The 21,179-nt window shown below is 42.3% G+C and overlaps 1 protein-coding gene across 1 annotated transcript; it reads right to left on the bottom strand.

Annotated features, from left to right (window-relative positions):
* Positions 1–148: 148 nt before the first annotated feature.
* Positions 149–20,744, bottom strand: ARG2 (arginase 2; the record flags this gene model as incomplete). The annotated part of the gene is made up of 8 exons (XM_082283607.1): positions 149–360; positions 1,266–1,402; positions 2,761–2,865; positions 2,992–3,086; positions 6,445–6,604; positions 7,397–7,574; positions 20,434–20,506; positions 20,628–20,744. 8 exons carry the CDS (start codon positions 20,742–20,744, stop codon positions 155–157), a joined length of 1,071 nt encoding a protein of 356 aa, XP_082139733.1. The 3' UTR covers positions 149–154.
* Between the last annotated feature and the right edge of the window lie 435 nt (positions 20,745–21,179).

Raw genomic sequence — 21,179 nt, 5'->3', positions numbered from 1 at the left:
CTTGGTATGTAATAAAAGTAGCCACTGATCAATGGAAAAGCTAGTTCATTTAAAAATTGAGAAGTTAACAGTATTTGCCAAGTGTTGACAATCTATCCACTCAAGTGCCTCAGCAGAGCTCTGTAATGTCCAATATACCCAACACTTTGGGTTCCTAAATCCTCACTTGCTCTTCACTGTCAGATTCATCTGGAGAGCTGGGTGTTGGGAGTTCATCAAAAGCAATGTGTGCTCCTTCCCTTGTCTGCCCAAAGCACGTTGCTATCACATCGACTGCAAGGCGAGCAGTTGCTTTCACTGCCTCTTGAGAAGCTCCGAGCAGTGGATTGACTTCAACCATGTCTACAGCTGAAAGCATTCCTGTGAAAATGATTTACAGCTTTGTTACTCTGACAAAGGGTACAGTCTTTTGCAAAGCTTTGTTTGCAGCCTTTTATTCATTGCAGCAAGTCTGGTATTTGGGTTTGTGACCTACTCTACCCCTTAGACAAGTAAGATTGGCTCTCAAGTGAAGGATGAGGTTATTCTCAGATGAAAATTCGTGTTTTTAGTTTGGTTCTTTCTTACATCATCACTACCTCACTCATTCATGCTTTCAGCATTCAGTAAAAACGTTTGATGTTCCATACACATTTATGAGAGGGATGTTTTTTTCTCCCACTCCAAAAATGAGGGGATATAAAACAGTCTCACCTAATATTCTTTTGCCATCCTATTCATGAATTTATTGACTATTGTCTGGTTGGGATTTTTTAAACCTTCTTTTACTAGAAATAATATTGTTTAAACATACTAAATAAAAACTCAGTGGTAATAAGATGAAAAGTCCTCATATATTGAATCAACTGCAGTATATTTTATGAAAGCTTGATTTGTTAGCCTTGAAACCTAGAATGGAACTTCAAACTATTTAAGATTGTTTGCACCCATTTTTGTATTCCAGATGCCCATTTTAACATCTCTCCTCACGTGTTTAGGATTAGGGAACAGTTTTACACATTTTTGACATTAGTTGTTAACATACTGTGTATTTTATTTTCTTTTGCTAAGTTGAAGTTGTTGATGGTTAAGCTGCTTCCAATACCAAGGGAATTGCCCAACCCTAGGATTTCTTTTTCCCTTACTGAAGGTCGAATTGACTTTGCAGGCACCTTTGCTTTGACTGCACTTACTATCTATTTACACAGGAAAAACATAACCAGTATGAGCTCTGTTTGTAGTTTGTCCTGTCCGTGCTTAGCCCCAAACTGCTGGGCAGCTCCTACCTGTGTTGTGTATTTCCTCTGTGATGTACATGCCTTCTCTGTAAGTTAATCCACCTAGAACAGGAGTCCCTGTTGCTGGAGCCAGTGAGGGATCAAAAGCATCAATGTCAAAACTCAGGTGAATTGGTCTCTGTCTCCTGAGGCAGAATAAAACAAGAAAAGCAATCTTAGAGCCTTAAACATTTTCCACATGCATTTCTTACTGTCCAGGCTAATCAGCAAAGTAGCATCAAGCTCCTTGAACCATGTCTCATATATAGTAAAAAAAAAAAAAAAAGTTCCTTCTAAATATCTTTGGACTCTGAAACATCTCATAGCTCAAAACTCTCCCCAGTACACACTGGGAAAACAGAAGTTTGTCTTTCTAGCCTCACTGAGCATCTATTCAGTGAGGATTTGGTTGAAGAGAAATACTTTAGTTCAAACCATCTCAACTGGTATTTGTCATCTTAGTGCAGTGACATAGAGAAGTGTCTGATACAATCCAGCCTTTTCTCCTTTTGTACAGAAAGCCAGGGTGAAGGCTGAAACACTAAAGTGCATGGCAGCTAGGATGGAGGAAGCACTGAGCTCAAGGATTTCAGTGACAGCTCATCAAGATGAGCATTTTTCAGGTCAATACTTAAAGGCTGTCTCCAAACCCTGCCATGTAGCCTAGTTGATGAAGTAGTAAAGGATAATCTCAAACCTAAAATGTTAGTTACTTACTATATCATCTGCTAGTTGATGACAGCTTAATAAACTGGACACTGCTTGTCACTCACATGAATTATTTAAGTGGGAGACTGCGTACTTCCAACTTACTGCAGATGCTCAGTAGGGAGAAGCATCTGGATTACCATCTTCTTTACTTGGCACAGCTGCAGCTAGGAAGGGTGAGCACACCTTTAGAAAACAGTAGCATGCAGCACAGGTTCTAACCTGTGGTGAGAGGTTACCCTTTCTAACTGACCCTCTCCCAGCTCCTAGACCTGATTTGCTCCCTGACCTGGTTCCCCAAACTTGAACAAGAGTAGCAAAGGTGGTAGTAGTGAACTGCAGTAAGGGAGTGGTTAAAGTGAACTTTACCAGCTACATTGGCAGTTGCAGCCACCATCAGGACATTGTTTGTGAGCCCTGTCCAAGGAGGAAGCCATCAAATGCTTCCACCTCACATATCAACAGCTCAATTCAAATTGCTGTATGTATTTTTAAAAGTATAATGTGTATCCTGCACTCTGAGTTGGTTCAAACATCTTGTCAAACTGCAGAAAATGCAGAATTACTTAACAGAACCAAATAGTACAAAACAGAGCCACAACTGTAGTGAGTCATATAACCTGTCTCATAGCCATCTGCCAAACTCTGAGATGGTTCCAGTGCTGAGACATTCCTATGTACTGGACACTGCCACAGTTCTGTATGGCTGCCTTACATCAAGTGACCTTCACTTAAATAAATTTCAGGAAAGTAGACGTTCAACAAGAGTAGTTTAAATTAGATAATAGTTTGTTACCTGCCCATCAGTTGTTCAAATGTTCTTTCCATAACTTTGCAAATTCCAAGGCGATCGATATCCCTCATGGAAAAATACTGGATGTCAAAGTTCTTCAAAATATAGCTGTGAAAATAATTTATTTAAAACAATCATTACTGGTTTAAGCTGAAATCTAGCAACCCTTATGAACAGGATTTCGAGCTCATTATTTAAGCCTTTACAAAAATTGGTTAATCCAAACCAACTTACTACTCAGCAGGATCCACATCCCTCAAACCAATGTACACAATATCAGATGCTGAAAGGCAGGGTTTTAGCCAGGAAAAGCCAGGAAGTTGTGGTACCTGCAAGCAAAGGTTTGGTATTAGGTCAGGTTAATGACATACCTAACAAAACACTATTTAATGCTTCCCTGAAAACTTTGTATTGATTTATAACATCCTTTCTCTCTCTCTAAACAGAGAAACTTCTGCACTTGAAGGTTTGGCTGATGTAATCAGTCCTTACCTTCATTCCTACGTTCAACTCAGGTAAAGTGATACGACTTTATCTGAGTTGAATGTTAATGGATGAAGCTTTTAATTCGTCTACATTTTCTACTTTGAAGAGGAGGAGGAATAAAAAGCCCAAATCCACAAGCAGTAGGTAATTTGCATCAGTGAGTGTAAGGAGGAATGATAAAGTCCCAGATGTAGATCACTTACACAGGGCACTTAATGATAGTGCTCTGTAACTTAGCCAGTACATGATGCTTAAGTGGAAGAATGAAAACCAAGGCACGTGTTTTTAGGAAAACTACCAAAATCACGCAAACTTACAGAAACAGTAATAAAGATGGATAAATTTGAAGTGGGAAGTTGAAAAAAGAAAAGAGGAGAAAAAAGCAGGGAAGAAGTTGGGCCTCCACAATGGGCTACATCATGCTGGCTTTTAATGCAGAATTGGAGTAGGTCTAAGACAGCAACTGAAAGATGAGGTCACAATTTTTCAGCTTTGGTAATTAAATAGTCAGTATGGAATTATAAAATCATGCAGTTAGTAACATCTACTGATTTTAAGAGTGATTTAAATTAACTCAAATTTCTCTTCTTCTCCCAGCTCTGAAAATGGCTACAGCCAACACAGCTGTCAAGCAGCTAGAAGGTTTTGTTTCCCTCTTAGACTTCTCAATTACTAATTATATTCTAGTTAGTTGAATGTTTTTAAAGGTTAACACACCCATAGCTATATGTCATTACATTTAACCCATTTCATTGGGTTAAATTAGCACAGATTATAAAAGTATTTGTTACTCCAGAACAATGACCTGAAACTTCTCCAGTCATAAATTAAGAAGAGGGATAAATGAATTGGAGACCACTAGGAAAAATAACTCAGGTTTCAGAAATGAATTCTGCAAAACCCATCACCACACCATAAACTGAGCATGGTAATGATAATATTGTCAGATACTCTCTAGTATCAATGATTCAGTAGATTTAATACTGCAATTTCAATTACAGCTCTTTATTTGTAAATAAATAAAATTAAATGTATTAACTGCCTTTGGCAGGTTCTTTGCTTTGCTACAATGAAAAAGGAGTGGCTGACAGTAGAGCCAGAGGTGCAGGCATTCTCATGGGAAGGTATTAATAGCAGCTTGTGAGTTTGGATGGTTCCAGGAGCCCTGAAGCAGTCAGGAAAGGATAATAAATAATTTGTCCTGTTGTCAACTCAACTGCTGACCTGGATGAGAAGAGTGTCAGCCATGTGCACTTGTGCACACATCATGGTTCACTCCAGAGAGTCAGAGGGGTATTAGCCAGAAAAACTACTGTCAAAGGCACATTCTGCTACTACAGCTAAAGAGCTCTTAAAAAATTCACAGTGTTGTAGAAGCCTTGTGGTACCAGCAGCACTCGTGTTGATTTTCCCCCCCTCTAAACAGGAATACAATAGGGTAAGCAAAGCCTGCTGAGTGCACCTGCACAGCCAGGCCTTGTGTCAGCTGCTTCTGCACAGGCATCCTGACTGCTGGAATTGAGGTGGGCTTGGGACAAGATCCCATACCCAGCACCATGCCAGTGTCACTTAGCATAGCCTAATCTTATTTTTTCTTTGCTACTGCTGCTGGCAAGAGAGACCTCCTCCCCCACTGACCCCAGAAAGCTTACAGTATTCTTTTAGCATGAAAAAAAAAAAGTTTAAAAAAGATTACTGCTTTTCTATGCTGCTCAGGAACTGGAACCCAGCACACCAGCATCTCCTCCTTCCTCCGCTATCAAAGAACTTAGGTTTTGTTCTGTTCCCACCAAGCCATAAACTGTTCACCTTAGGTGAGCTCTAAAATTCACAACATTTTCTCTTATGTCTCCTGAGAAAGTATGTACATTTGTCAAAAAGAAAAAAAAATCACCCCCTTTAACTTACAGCCAAAAACGTAGAAATACCATAACATTTTATAGTAACCTTTTCATGTTCTGGGGCTGTTCCAAAAAGCCCCAATAGCTTTGCATTACTTTGGGAATTCTAACATGTTTGGAGGGATCACATAAGAATGACTAGAAAGAGTAAAGTATGTAAAAGCACCAATTTATTCTATTGACTTGTGGATGGAAGTCATTCAAAAGAATTTGCAGGAGAAAAAGCAGAAGAGCTTTATGAGATGACTGCAGTATTGCCATGCTTAACAGAAAGTGATGCAGTGGTATCTTCAGTAGCCATACAGATTTAAACATACTTGTTCTTGCTTGGAAAGGGCATATTTCCAGCAACACAGCATCTCCAAATTTATCAGAGAGAAATGAGAAATTTAAGAGTAATAACTAGCAATGCAGAGTGCCAGAATAAAACAGTCAGGTTTTCTGCAGCTCCAGCATCCATTCTCAAGATGCAGTTGCTGATCCTGCTCCCACTCTCCAGCCTAAGCTTCAGCAGAAGCAGATTGTTGTATCCCGGTTCCTGCTGCAGAGGCCCCGGCTGTTCACTGCACAGGTGCTGCAGGTCCCTGTAGAGGGTGACAGCCCACAGCTGAGCCAGGCAGGGTACGTAGGCCTTAGGTCAACCCACTGTTTAGCATCTTGACAGCAGCACAAATGAGGCATGCTCATTCCATGTGCCCCAGGAAACAGCACTCTTTGATAATTTGACCTCTTTCCAAGACAAAGGCTCTCTCTTTAAAAGCTCACTGCAAGCAGTTACAGCTGTTCTGATTTGTAATATTTGCAGTGGAGCCAATGCCAGAGCAGCCAGTTAGGAGAGATTATGCAGGAACAGCCCCTGTCAGGCCCCAAGGTTGTCAAAACATGGAAGAGCCAAACTAAGCAGAAGCAGCATGCAAGGTATGCAGGAACCAGCTGTTCCTGGAGGTGAGCTCAGCTCGGCTCTCACAGGCTGGGCCAGGGGGAGGTTCCTGCTCCATTGGTAGCAGTGCTGCCATTGCCCAGCCTCACCAAATCCCTGCTCCTGAGGCAGGAGCAGCACCACAGTCAGCTGCTGTGTGCAGCAGGTGGGAACCCTGGCTCACTCTGCAGCCCACGAAGGTGCAAACACAAAATAAAGCTTTTCCTCATTTGTGTTTCCAAGTGTGCCTGTATCACACATTTTTCCTTGTATTCTGATAGAAAAGGTCTGCATTTGCAGCAGGTAAGAAAGTACCTCACATCAGCAATGATACAATGCTCTGAGTTTGCCATGTAGGATAACTACAATCAGGATACTCACTTTATCTTGAAGCTCCCTCAGGAGAAATGAGAGAGGTTGTCCATGGAGGCTTCCAGACTGAGTTGTGAGAGGCGTGTTGATATCAGCATGTGCATCCACCCAGATCACTCCGAGGTGTGGGCACTGCCGTGCATGGCCACTAACAGAACCAAGTGCCAAGCTGGAAGTACAGTAGCAAAGTCTTTAGTCACCATTTCTCCTTCAGAACCACTACAAGGACAATGGGAAGTCTCTGCAGCTTCACCCATGTTACATTTCCACACATCAGACATCTGTGACAGTAAAGGGAGCATCCCATACAAACTGCATGGCATGCTGCTGCCGTGATTCCAGGAGTAACTCTACAGGCCTATAGTGACAGATAAGCCAGAGTGCTCTGCTGTCTCTTCTGTCACCCTTCCCACACACTTAATCTTCACCTGCTCTAGATACAAACACTCTAAAAAACCCTTTTATTATTCTACTTATGACACCTTCCCCCACAATTCCTTCTTACATGCCCTGTCTTTTTGAACCAATTCTCAGACCAAAGGTTAGTTAAAAAGAGGAAAAATATTCATGTTGTAAGATCTACTGCAAAATTGTCTGTGTGCAGGCATTACAAACCCAGCCTAAGAGGTGACAGGCGAAAGAGACACGTCACTAAACATTCAGCAATAAAGAAACTGAGCAGTTCGTCTTAAGGAACCTGATGACACAAACTTTCCCAAACAGGAAACCTCATTTGTGTGTCTACAGATCACAAACCAGTCTGGAACTAAGCAGTACTCTCTTAGGAGGTCAGGTTCTTGTAGCTGTCTTCTATGTTCCACCCTAAAAGCTCCTCCCTAAGGTATTGCCAGGAAATGACCCTGAGTTGTTCCCCCAGTCCCCCTTTTTTTAAAATTAAATTCTTGCACTCCCAAGTGTCAGCCTGCAGCATGAACCATTAATTATTTTGAGGTCAGCTCACCTGTGATCACCTCCTAAAGTCACACATCTGTGTCCGGCAGCTACTGCTCTGCTCACTGCATCAGCCAGCACCTGGCTGGCCAAGCCCACTGACCGCGGGTATAAAATCAGGTTGTTGTACAGTTCATCGTTGGGAACTTGAGTGAAATTCAAATCTCCAAAGTCGTGCACTTGGCATCCTGGGAACACAGCAACAAAAGGAGAAAGTGACTTATTTAAATAGCTTCCCAGGGAAATGTGCAAAATCAGTTGGGCAAGTATGAAAGGAGCAATGGGAAAGGAATGGATCCACTTGACTATTTGCATGGGATGCAAACTGTCACAGCATTACAAATTAGAAAGTTTAAGACAACATTACCAGCTTAAGCTTAAGACAGCTTTAATTTAGCAATGAGCAACGCCAATCATAAAAAGTCACTTAGAAAGTTTGAAATTTTTATAATTATTTAATGATAAATTTTAACATTAAAAATTACAGCCTGTATTGCCATCTTCCTTCCCATTTAGACAGATTGCATACAGCCTCAAATTAGCTCAATTGCTCAAAGATGTCTAGAACTACACATTTCACTAACTATACCTAAGTCCCAACAGTTATTTTACATTTTCAAGGCCTCCAAAAATCCAGGCACAAAAGTGCCAAGTTACCAATAATATAATTTTTTTACAGTACTTCCAGGCAACTCTATCGAGGATTCACTAGTGCTTTCTTAGGAGAATCTGTCCATTTTCTCAACACAAGATACTCTAGAAGGCATTTTAATTGTGGGACCTTGATCCCTAAGCTCTTTGAGATCCTTTCATTGCCAGTTACAGCTTGAGTGGCTGTTGAAGTCTGAGAACATTCTGGGTGTAAAACTCAGCCTTTCCTCTCAGAGACTCAGTTTGAGACAGGCCTTTCACTGCAGGCTCTGATGAGGGCAGTAAAGGCCCCAAGGTATTTACAGCTACACCAGTAGTGCCTTAATAAGACCATCCTGAATACCAGTCATGCCTGTCCTGTTTGCTCCTCAGAATCACTAGTCTGTTTGCAGTTCAAAGCATCCAGGCCAGAGCTTGACATTTTCCCTTCGGCCATTCTGTGCTTAATGGGGCAATTTAAAAATTTAAGGCAAGTCAACATGAAGAAACGGCCTACTTGGGGCTCTGGGTTCCTGCTTAATTTCCAGTAAGCCATTAGTTTAATGTCTAGGAAACTGGCTCTGTGAATTTGCTTGGTGGATATTGCACAAAAGCATAGTTGAGAGATACATGACTTTTATAACTTTAAAAGGAGTTTTGATAGGTGAAATTAATGAAGGAAAGTTACTGAGTCACTTGTGCAGATTCGGTGCTGGGAAGTTGGCAAGCACACATTTTATAGCAGGGACACAGCTGGGCAGATGCTGGGGTATTTGCAAATGTCAGCTGAGCACAGCTACTCAACGAACGACTGAATAAATGTCTCAACAACTCATTGAGAAAACTCGTTATTTGCAGTGACTCAAAGCAGTAAGCAGGACCATGACACACCACTCCATGCTTTTCAGAAGGCAACACCAGTACCCAACAGCATTTTTTTCCTCCTGTAGACATTACCTAATTAAGCAACAGGATGAAGGCTCTGGAGTTTCAAGCCTATTTTGTTCAGATTTGAATGTACTATCTGATCTCTGTGTGACCACTATATTTTCTACCCTCTGTTTTATGCTGCTTCTGTGCAGAAGCAGAAAAAAGTTGTGAATTCCAAGATGTTCAGTAAAGGTTAAAAGTTTATTTTTTATTTGTATCATCCTACAAGGCTACTTCTCCCACATACGCACACTGCTACCCAGTCCAGTATTTCAAAGTTTGATGAAAGTACATAAGCATGCCTGGGAGACAAGTTTTGGAAGTAAGACTTCAATGGGTATCAAGACCTTTTAGAGACTCTTGTAAAAGGGAATAATATCTTTGATCTAATACCTCTGACATCTGTGGGGAATAAATCTGCAGTTGGGAGCCATGTGCAGTGACTAACACATTACAGAGTGTAGTGGAAGAAAGGACTACAAGTTAAGTGTTGTTCTCTCCTAGAGGACATGCAAGCACATAACAGTACTTGTACCCATTAAAGAATGAAAAACAACTTCCTTTAATTCTATGACAAAGCTCCACTTTCAGATCAGTATAAAACAGATCTAAACATGCCATCTTTCACTGCACTTGAAGGAATCAGTTAAAATTCTCCAGGTTCAAGGCAGGCCACACATAGTAGATTCTAGCAAGTGTATTTAGAGCAGTAGCAAGTGTTCAATAATTTCTGCTTTACCCTGCCCTCCTCCAAGTTCCCATTGTAGGGCTAAAAGACTTGGTTCAGCTTCTGAGTAAAAAATCCCATTTGTTTCTTAGGATCATATCAGGTTTATACAGCTTAACACTTTTGTGGTCCAGAATTCTGCAATCTTGTCCACTTTTTGAACATGTGGTACTCATAATTCCCTCTTAATTATTTTCATAGAAAAGCCTAATGTCTGTTAAAGGTAATAGATGCCTTCACTTTTTGTTACCATCTTCTAAAGTTCAGATAGGATTCATGAATGTTGTAGCAGTTTCTTTTCTCAGCTTTGTGCATCCCTTGTCTCTAGGCCCACTGTTTTTATGTGCTTGCAGAGGACAGCTCAAGTTTCTCAGGTTGATAAGGAATGTTTCTCAGCCAGCTATCCAAAAGCTAGCTGATTAAGATACAGTTAATCTCAGAAGTACACGCTAATCCAATACTCAAACATTAATATCTTCTCTTACTATTATTTCTTTTAATTGTGCCTAGTATTTTGAAAACTAGGATTAAATGACCTTAGGGCAAAGGGAAAGCTTAGAGAATAGATAGTACACAGAGAAAGAAATTCACAGTACCTAGATACGCCATGTATCCCAAAGTGTGGGAAGCGTATATGCATGTGTACACACAGTTTTTCAGTTTGACCAGATACTAGAGATGAAATCAACATGCACATTTGTCTCAATGTTACTGAACAAAGAAAAACAGTTTAGTACATCAATAACTACTTTAATAATTTGACATAGCTTCTATTTATAGTAGCTATTAGTCTAAAAGACCTGAATTATCTTCCATTTCATCTGCCTGCTTGCACATAGATTTAAGTTTATTTCTTAAATCAAAGCTCTCTCATCTACATTATTTTGTGCACAGAAATAGCTCAATGGATAGACATGCTGTACTGCAGTGCAGTCTGGTGGATTTTGCTGTTATTTGGCCATTAGTGAAAGATTTTATAATCTACCTCACCAAGCAATATCCACTTACTTTCTTTGGTAGTTGGGACACACTTTATTTCATATAGATAGTAATACTTTGGTTTTTAAGATACTAATACAAACAAAACAGCTTTTTAAATCAGCACAGAAAGTTAACATGAAGACTATATGGGACCTTTTAAATGACAATAGATTCAAGTTCTGAAAGGTAGAAAAAGCTATGGGCAGATAGGAAAGCCAGCTTCCTTACATTCATTAGAAAGCACAGCATCCACACAATTTGTCAGTGAAGATGACCAGGTCTAGCCAGGATTAAAGTTTTTTTAACTGAAACATAACCATAAGTGCCAGAGTAAACACCACAGACATTTTGCTAGTAACTAAAGAATATGAAATTAAATGGGATCAAGAGTCTTTTGTTTACACTTTCAAGCTCTAACAGAAATTATATTCAAATGAACAATATATGATGTTTGATTCATTAGTCAATTATCAACAGTGCAGGAAATTTATAATATCCAACATACAGGTCAGCTCCACCAACACTCTGGCTCAAAAGGAGATCCCTTTTTGAAGTGAGGAAAACAAAAAAGCAGGCCTGAATAATCTATTTCTGTTACAGAAGCTTGAAAGAGATACAAGGGAGATAAAGGTGTCAATCTGAGCATGAACACACAGTATAGTTACATAACTAAGATGTGCATATGCACAACAGTCCTGTAAGAATGAATGAGCAGCGTGGAAAGGCAGCATCTACAGTGCAATCCTCAGTGTTCAATGCCCCCCTCTGACTGTCATCAACAGAGGTGCCTGTGGGCATATTTCAGCCAAAAATTAATAGATTAGCTTGAAATAGTTTGCATAGTAGATCATTCCCAGGTTAACTTCTTTTGACCGGACCAGGTTAGGGAAAGATCACAGAGGCATTCAAACTGCAGACCAGGGGATGGACAGCTGTCATTTATCCAGCCTGCACAGCCAGAACCTTACTTGTATCAGGTAGATCAAATCCACATTTTTCCTACTTAGGAGCCTTAGGCTTAAAAATAATAAATAAATAAATAAAAATTAAGAACATAGTTGAGCAAACAGTTCTGCATGCCTTTTCAAACAAGCAATTAATGTATCACTCAGGCTCAACTCAGTGATGCTTATAACTGGGACATAAGATGCCTTTTAGCCAGCTGTATGACATGGCTGAAGTTCACTTCCTATCATAAGCAAAATACACACAGGTAGCCAGCAGTTACTACAATAATTTCCCTGCACAGATCTAGAGAATTTTCTTCTGTAAAAACAGGCAGCTCATGTCAGGTGGCATTTAACTGGAAAAATCTGGGCAGCAGCAGGGAAAGCCTCCCCCCCATCCTCCTCTACTCGGAAATTGCACCAGCAACAGAAGCAGCAAACTGATAGTGGGAGATTCAGTTTTCCAAACCCAAGCTGTTTGCTGACATTGCCCAATGGACACTCGCATAATAAATATAACAGTTCTCCGAGGCAGCAAACGGGAATCGGAACCAAAGCACATGGAATATGGGATAGAACTGATCTCTCAACACTGCTGGTTTACGCTGGGTATTTGTGAACTGGACATTAAAAAAGAGAAATCCTAAATGGAAAAGAATTCCTAGTGGGAAAATAAATCCTCTTCTGGGTGAACTACTGTCAAAAGAATCTGGAAATCCCACAGTTACTAGACCTTATTTCATACTATGTTATATAAAGCTGCTCATGTGAAAGCATCATTCCTGTAAACTGTTTTCTCAGATTGTAGCACCATTTACTAAATCACCGCAGACACAGAAAGGCTTTTTGGGATGCAATGACTATTATGAACAACGTTTATAGGCAAACTTAACATTTTACTTCCCATGAATGAAACCAAGTTACCATCCTTCTTTTCAGTATAAACCCATTGGCTTATGGTGGGGATTTTGTAATCCTTTCTCAGAGACACTGTCAAAATGTTACACAACAGCAAACAAATGATTCAATTCATGATGACCAGTGCATACTGAAGCTTTTTTTTTTAAGACAGTTTTAACCCTCCAGAATTATCCTGAGCATGTGTGTGTGTTACAGCTATACGAACAAAGCACATACTTTCATTTTATATTAATAGGAAATTAGGCTAGCAAGATTCCCACTGCAAGAGACAGACTTCAGCAGCCTAATTTAATCATAACCCTCTTGCTTGGAAGTTCATTACACAGCATCTACTTCTCTTTAAACTGAGTAGGTGTCTGCTGGAAGAAATCTTCTACTGGATACAGGTATTTGATGGCTCAGTAGATTTCTGTCCACTCTAAAATTTCACTTCCTAAAAGGCAAGTTCTTGTTTGAGCAATTCCTATCCTTTTATTTGAAATTTTGAAAGGTCTGATTTAAGACAAAGTTTCTATAGCTGTACATATTTTAAAAGCTTAATCTCCTACAAAAGCAACAAGCAAACCCAATTCCAACTGCTCCCCAAGTCTGTAGTCAAGATGTCCCTTGCATAAAGTGAGCCAAAATGTATTTTTCCAACCCCAAATCGAGCGGCCACCTCATTTCCCTTTGAAAACTGCTTATAACTTTAATCTCTTATGAAATTCAGTGCACTTGACCTTACGAGGTCTTCAAAAACATCAGTATCAGGTGTTGGAAAACATTTGCACTGTGGCTTGCATCAGAGAGAAGGGTGTAGCTATTGCATCTGCCACACCACCAACAAACCCTGCAAATAAGCTTAACCCAGACACAGTTCCTGATAACAATGGGGTGCTTACAGCCGTAAGGAATCATAATGCCAAAAGAGCTTTCCTCAACAACAAGCACCTTGTGCTTTAGATTGTTACAGAGGTAAGCAGTTATTCTATTAGTTAACCCAGACACGTAACACTTGAGAGGAAGGGAGACCAGAATATATTAGAGATTGCTGAAGTTCTCTTCCTCTTACCAGCTGCAAGAAACTAACATCTGACCACTTCATATACAAATGAAAAATCTGGTGGGTTGTAGGTTTGGGGGGGGTTTTGTATTAAACTTCAGTGCTTCATTCCCTGCTTTTCAGCAGGTGGTGTTACAACAGAAATTTCCACCTTTCATCCAAAACCAGTCCTCCATACCATATTCATATAAGCATATACTTGCCATAGGTATCTTGGTCTTGAGAGTCCACAACAAGATACGGGATTAAAGTTTCAAATGAGAAAGCAGTAATAGATCATGTGCTCTGTAAAGCAGATCAAAACCCAACTCATTTCCTAAGTTTCCCCTCTGTCATCTCACTTTGTGCCTCCCCCTAGTAACTCCACTGCTTCAACAGCATTCATAGTAAAAAAATAAACCAGGATGTGATCTAAATTTACTCCAATCCAGAGAGAATTATATAGGTGCAAAAATTCAGGTAAGTTATGTATTAAAACTAATTTTATAATAATAATATCTAGGATGAAGGGTATCACTATAAAACCAAAAAAAATACAAAACCCCCAAGAGCTCTGTTCATTGGTCCTTGAATCTAGTCTCCTTTCATTTAAAGATTAGGAAGAAATAATCAATTCAAATCAGGTTTTCCTGATCTTCATCAGCATAGCTTTAGTTTTAAAGGTATTTAAACTAAACTGACACACAGGACAATTACAGTTAAAGCACCAAGTGACATTTACCCCAAATTCACAAAGTTTCTTTTAAAGCCAGTTCATACTGTGCAACCTTGAGTATGCACCAGCCAAATGGGAGAGGGAAAAACAAACAACAAATCGATGACTGACACAAAGCTTTTCATTCCAAAGCAAAACCAAGCAGATTGTATACTCCATGAGCTTGGGGAAGGGAAGAGACTATCAGAACAAACTGACTGCAAGGGCTGCTCTGACTCTGTATGTTTTCAGTGTTGGCATTTTTCTCCTAACTTCCAAGGCTACTTGTAATCATGCAAATATCGAAGGTACAACATTCCAAAGGATAAACCACAACTGCTGAGCACAGTTGGGCACAGCAGAGCCCACTCCCCCAGGGGAGCTTAGCCTCCCCTGCTCAAGGCAAGATAGCCAGTGAGGTCTGTTGGGAAGAGGCAACCTAAAGACAGCCTCAGTGGAGGCCTCCTCAAACAGCCCTCCTCCAAAACCCCAGCAGGGCTCCTTCTGCCTGCCAGGTCATCAGAGCCACTTCCTGGCTGCCTTCCCTCACGGAGTGGAGCAGTACTTGCCCTTGATGCATTCTGACAACGGGCATAATTTCAAAGACTCCTTGCAAATGCCAATTACAATCAGCCCCTTTGGCTGCGCTTTGATTTTTGACAAACCACTGATCTTTGAAGGTAACCAATCATGGTTAATCCACATTTGAGAGGTAAACAAGAATAGCAGAGTCTCTTGGGTCTTTACCTCTGTATAAATAAAAAGAGTTAATTAAGTCTAGTTCCAGAAATAAGTTGCAGTACTACATAAGTATGTTTTACTGCTACTATTAAACAGAATTGTTTGGGCATGCTTGTGTCTAAGGGAAAGGAAAGAGAAGAGGACTGCCAGTTACCCATTCTGTTTCAGGGGAAAAGGGGGAAGAGGGTATGCCTGGGTGAAAAATGCATTCCTATTTCTGCTTTGTAGGGAAGAAGAATTAGCTGTTAGTCTGACCTCTTTATGCTATATCCAAACTGATTTTTTTCCTGAGAATGTTCCTAGCAAATGAATATTTAGCTTTGACAATACTAGCACCAGATGTGATCAGAAATAAAAAAAAACCATGAGCAGTAGCATTTCTTACCTCACCAATGCAGAGATCTAACTAAACAACATGCTGCTTAAATGCCAGGAGTTATTTAGAATTTTTCCTGTGTCCCACTTCAACTTTATCAATAGCAGAAAACATGAGTCAAAAAAAGCCAGATCTTGATGTTATCTATACAACAAATTTAGACTTAATTGGAATTCTAGACATTAGAGATATTTGACTGGCTCTACTAATGTCTTTACAAGTTTAAAATACTGAGTTTTGAAGAGAAACAACTGAGGTCAGAGCTAGTGCAAAACTAAGCTAGAATCTAATCCAAGAATTCAAGAATCCATTCCTGACAGATCTTGTTTCTAACATGTAAATCCAATTTTAATTCAACTACAGGGCAAGCAGAACGGTTTATCAAATGCTCCAGGGATACAGGCAACTCTTTAAACACATTTATTGGATGGACTGATGAAAATTATTTTCCCAACAATGCAGCTGTCACTCTTGCCAGTCCACATCGGCTGAATCTCAGCACCTATACTTATGTTATGCATAATTGGTGCATAACTAAAAGCCTGTTTATCTTCCTCCTAAACTCTTTACTGAAGAAGATTTAGGTGGAAAAAGATGATATGTAGAAGCAGCTGCCTCATGATTTATTAAGACTGATACTAACCATATGAGCTATCTTGGTGAGACAGCAAAGTTGAATTGCTATTTTTGGCAGCAGATGTCAATAGGAGTCCAATGGTTTTGGGCAAAGCGGGAGCGTAACTCCAGAGACATTGGGATTAACAGCTCCACGCCTCTTTTAGAGGAGGTTACTCCTTTCTGAGTCACTCCACTGACCTCATGAAACCTGTTACCGAAGAACTTCTTTCCGGTCAAACAGAAGAATGGTGATATGATGCTCATTCTCTCTGACAAATACAGTTCTACTCTGTGTGTAAGCCGTGTCTCCACAGTGCACCAGCTTGTCAAGCCAGCAACTCAGATCCAAACTTTGCTAATCAATTCTACAGTAACCCAAATCCAAGCCTGACTAAGCTCAGCAACCCAGCTGCAGCCAGTTCTAAATAAAGACCAAAAAAATTAATTCAACAATCAACATACAAGAATGAGCACTTGGGAAGAAATCTTACACAAAAGTTGTTTCCATGCTAGCAACAGCAGAGGAACTCTAAGTCACCTCAAAGGCTACTGTAAGATTATTCAGTATTAAACTGAGTAAGGCCTTTCTCTCCTCAAGAGAGAGGACTAGGCAAAACTCTGGATTGGAGTTTGATCAGATTCTCTGCCTAATCTATAGCCAACAGGCGAGGCCTAAGAAATTTTCACTTTAAAATACTACATACTTTGCACTTTCTATAGCTTAGGCCAAATTAATCTGTCACCTATCTTCCCCACTCCTACCCAACAAAAATCCAAAAGCCTCCACATATTGCACCGATTTCTGTTTACTATTAGGGCAATACACAGCCCTACACACTTTGCACCCTTTTCTCCTCCATACTGAGGAGTTATGGGTCTCTGTTTTCACATAGCACTTTAACTTCTTTGGAAAGATGTCCTTTAAGGTGGTAATAGTTTAGTTTTCCTTAGGAGAAGAAGCAAAGCCAAAAGACAAACATTGCCAAGGTGAATAAAAATCCCCACAGGCAGAGTCAGTTATATTTTAATTTACTCCTGCTAGACTTGCACACTCGCTGCTTTTGGCTTGGGAGATGGACTCCTGCTACAGTAACCCTGAGTATACCTTGAGATACTACCGAAAGGTGAAAGTGTTCTCTCTGCTTCTAACAAGGGGAAGCAGAGTCAAATTGGTGGTTCAGATTCATCTCTGACAGTCTGGTACAGACTAGCAATAACATCTGCCTCTGTGCTCCCTCCTCGGATTTCAGCCTAAGCGTAAATGAGCCGTTCACAGGCAGTCATTACTCGAAGCAGCCAAGAAGTTACCATACCCTGGAGGCATGGTCACAGAATCTTTCAAGGGAGAGATGCCCCCCCAAAAATAGAAATTGGAATAGCACCTCAGAACACTGCAATAGGACTGCAGAAGAACAGAAATTAGGATAGGGTCAAAGGAACAATAAAATTCCCACCCAAATGCAACAGCCAGTGAAAGCAAAGTGCAAAACAATGCAAAAAGTGGAAATAAAGATTTAGTGTTCTCACTTTCTGATATGGCTGGAGCACTGTCAACAGAAGTCATTAAATCAGGCACACATGTGGCTGCTTCATACTCAAAGTAACAAACAAACACAGTACATGCATCTTACTACCCAAATGCTGCCTTTAAGAGGGCCCTCCAGAGCACCTTCATTTTATACAGGTTGAGTTGAACTTGAATTACAAATGGAAAATGAATAAAGCAAACTTTAAAATTTCAGGCAAACAGAAGAGTCTGATCACCAGAAATCTCTTCCACTTGAAAGAAGGTGAGAGCAATTTTCAGAGTTACTGTTAATACAGGGGAATACTGCCTCTTTCCCCCATCTGTACTTCTTTAGATGGCCCAGAATCCATCCTCACTCTTGTAGTGGGAAGCATCATTCCACATTTGGCCTCATACCCATTTTCAAACTTGTAATGACAAGAAAAAAATCAAGTTTGTAGCATTCTTTCATATCCAAGCAGGGAATGGAGGCATGTAACAAACACTTTCTACATGCACCCACATACACAGACCCTATTGTCACAAATGCCTCAGAACTGGACAATACAGATCAAGAAACACTGTACCTTAGACAAATGTAATTCCTTTTTAAAGGAAAAACCTGGTCTGCTGCAGTATAATTTGCCTGTTCCTGGAAAACAATCAAGACCCCAGGAAAATTATTAACTCTTGTAATAAAACAGATAAATAGAATATCCAAATTAATAATGAGAATCATACTGTGGCTCCATTCATACTGTGGCCTTCTTAAAAGTATGAGAAGAAAATTCATAGTGTTAGAAAGACAAAGGAAGCAGCTAAAGTTTTACTGCCAGTTCAGCATACCACAGGACTTCAAGTAATGGCACTATTATAATAGTACTGCAGCCAAAGCTATCCTGGCATCCCAGGGAAGAAAAATAAGCAGCCCACACATTAAAAAAATCGTTTGTTTCAGTTTACAATAAATGTGTACAGTACAAAAGGCTACGTGGCAGCATCCTCCTCCATCTACCACCCTCCCCTCAAGCAAATTGTCTTTGCACTGTAAACCACTCCTCTGTGTGTGCTGGTGACTGTCATCCTTTCAGGATGGACCCTCACAGCAGAACCTCTTCTTAAAAGGACTGCAGACATCAACACCACCTTAAAAAACAAACCAACCCTACCCCAGTGGAAGAACATGCCAACAATAGGAAATTGCAACTGCAGAAGGAAGAAATCCCAGAGCCTCTAAAAACTGTAAGGGAACAGCAAGAAAACAGCTCCACATGCATTACTGGTTAATGAGTAAACAACCTGTAAGAAGCTAAACAGTGAAAGGATTTTTTTAAATTTAGTTTCGCTTGCTTCATTTCTATCCCCATAACATTTTGATACTGGAATCCAGAAAGGGCTTGAATTCCCCTTTCTTTCTGCCTTCTACAAGCCCCTGTTGAAGTGAGCTTGTGTCAGGCAAATGAGAGGGTTTTTTTTCTCCTAGTTTTTAATTTTGTGGGGTTTTGTGGGTTTGGGGTTTTCTTCAAATAATTCTTACAAACATTAGCTCTGAACCATTTGAAAGAGAACCCCAAGCCTTCCAGTATAAAATTCTGTTACTGATACAAAATAATCTGCTGCCTACAGTCTTATTTAGAATAGCATCTTCCTTTCAAACCTAGCAATTTGTTAGTTTCAAATAAACTTTAGGTTCAGTAACTATTCCAGTACAAAGAACCTCTTTCAGATGCCCACTTCCCCATTTGCTGAGGTTATAGATCATGTTCACTAGAATTCAAATATTGCCAAGCATGGAAAGTGTCTGTACTTTGCTCAAAACAAGAAAGGAAAAGAATACCTACTCATTTGGTTGCAGACTGGGACTTTTCAGCTTGTGAATCATAAGATATGCAGGATAAGCCTACAGGGATGCACAGAACAATTGGTTCTGTTTTGAACAGTTCTTACAATTCAGAATAAAATTGCTAGAGGGTTATTAGACAATTATCTCTGTATGCATCTAAATTCCACTGACACTAACTACCCAGGGAGCACATATTGGTTCTTTCTGTGGTCCAGCCCTGCAATCCATCCTCATCACACCGTTTTCAGTAACACTTTTTAGACTAAAGTTTCTCCAAGACAGAGTTTAGCTTTACAAGTTTCTCTCCCTCGTGCCCTGTTTCTAGTAACTGTGATACAGCTTTCAGCAGGTCTCAGCTTGTAGAAGTAATAGATGTGAGTGCACATAATTAAGTGCATGGGTTTGCATGCACAAAAAGACCAGAAACAGCCCATTCACAGGGTGGTACTTGCAAGCGTTTTCAAAGCAAGATTTCAGACAAGACCTCTACACAAAACTGAGGGCTTCTCTGCAAAATTCTGAATTTCATCACTTGAAGGTTTTAGGAACAAGCTGCTAACGTACACGGAAAGAAAACGGGAAAAAAAAAATGCAAAGCCCGTACTGTGTGAGAACCCGAGGATCACAGTTACTTGTCTGGATACCCTGAGCGCACACAGCGCCCAAACGTTCCAAACAGCCTCTCGCTTCCCCGGGAGTCACCACGGGAACAGCACACGCTCCATGCGCCGGAGAAGCGCTCGCTGTGCCAGGGCAGGCGGCTCGCGGTGCTTCCCGCTGTTCCTGGGCAGCCGGAGCGCATCGCGGCGGGGGAGCCGGGACCACCGGCCGCTCTTTGTTCCGGGGACCCCGCAGGGCCCGGTGCGGCTCCTCCCGGTGCGGAATGCGACAAGCCTCTCCTTCCCGACGCCGCCGCAAAGCTGCGGGCATCGCCGGCGCCAGGGCACGGTGCGTTCCGTGAGCCACTGGCGGCAGGACGCATCTCCCCCCACCCGCAGCGAGCGGCTGAGTCACGGTGCCCCGAGAGGAGAGGGGGGCGATGCGGGCAGCCCCGCAGCCCCCGGCGCCACCCCCGCCGCGCTGTGCTCACCGAGCCCGGCCAGTCGCTCCACCAGCCCCGCGGCACGGAGGGTAGCGGGACCGTGGTCCACTCCCCGCTGTTTCTGCAAGACAAAGAGAGGGGGGGACGCGTCAGACAGCGCTGCCCGCAGCCAGGTATGCGAGCCCCGCCGGGGGAGGGGGAGCCGGGCGGCCGCGGCACCCGGCGCCCCCCGCGATGCCCACCTGGCCCCTGGAGAGCGGGGCTCCCACCAGCGCCACGGAGTGCGCCCGCCTGTGCAGCCGGAGCGCCGCGTCGGGCTGAGCGCGGAGCAGGCGGGCGAGGGGCCCGCGCAGGGCCATGGCGGGGCGATGCTGCCGCGCGCCGCCCGCGCCCCGCTCTCTTGAGGGCTCCGCGCCGCCCCCCGCGCGCCGCGGCCCCGCCCCCCGCGCCCCCGCGCGGCCCGGCCAACGGCAGCGCGCGCGCACGGAGGTGTGTCCCGCCCCCCGCGCGCGGCCCCGCCCCCGCCGCCCCGCCCCGCTCCCCCCGCGCCCGGCCGGGGTTTTTCCACTGCGGCCGCCCCGCCCCGCTGCGGGCTCGGCTGCCAGGCCGCGCCCCTCCGCCGCCTCCCTCCGCCTCCCTCCGCCTCCCTCCGCCTCCCTCCGCCTCCCTCCGCCTCCCTCCGCACCTCCCGCGCGGCGAGGGCGGCCGCTGTGGGAGCGGGGCCGGAGGCAGCGGCACGGGCGGGGCTCCCTGGCTGGCCATACTGAGCTCCCGGGAGCCTCCGTGCAGGAACG

This window comes from Coloeus monedula (genome assembly GCF_965178545.1).
Source record: "Coloeus monedula genome assembly, chromosome: 6".
NCBI classification, from domain to species: domain Eukaryota; kingdom Metazoa; phylum Chordata; class Aves; order Passeriformes; family Corvidae; genus Coloeus; species Coloeus monedula.
This window is presented reverse-complemented; position numbering and strand designations above follow the sequence as displayed.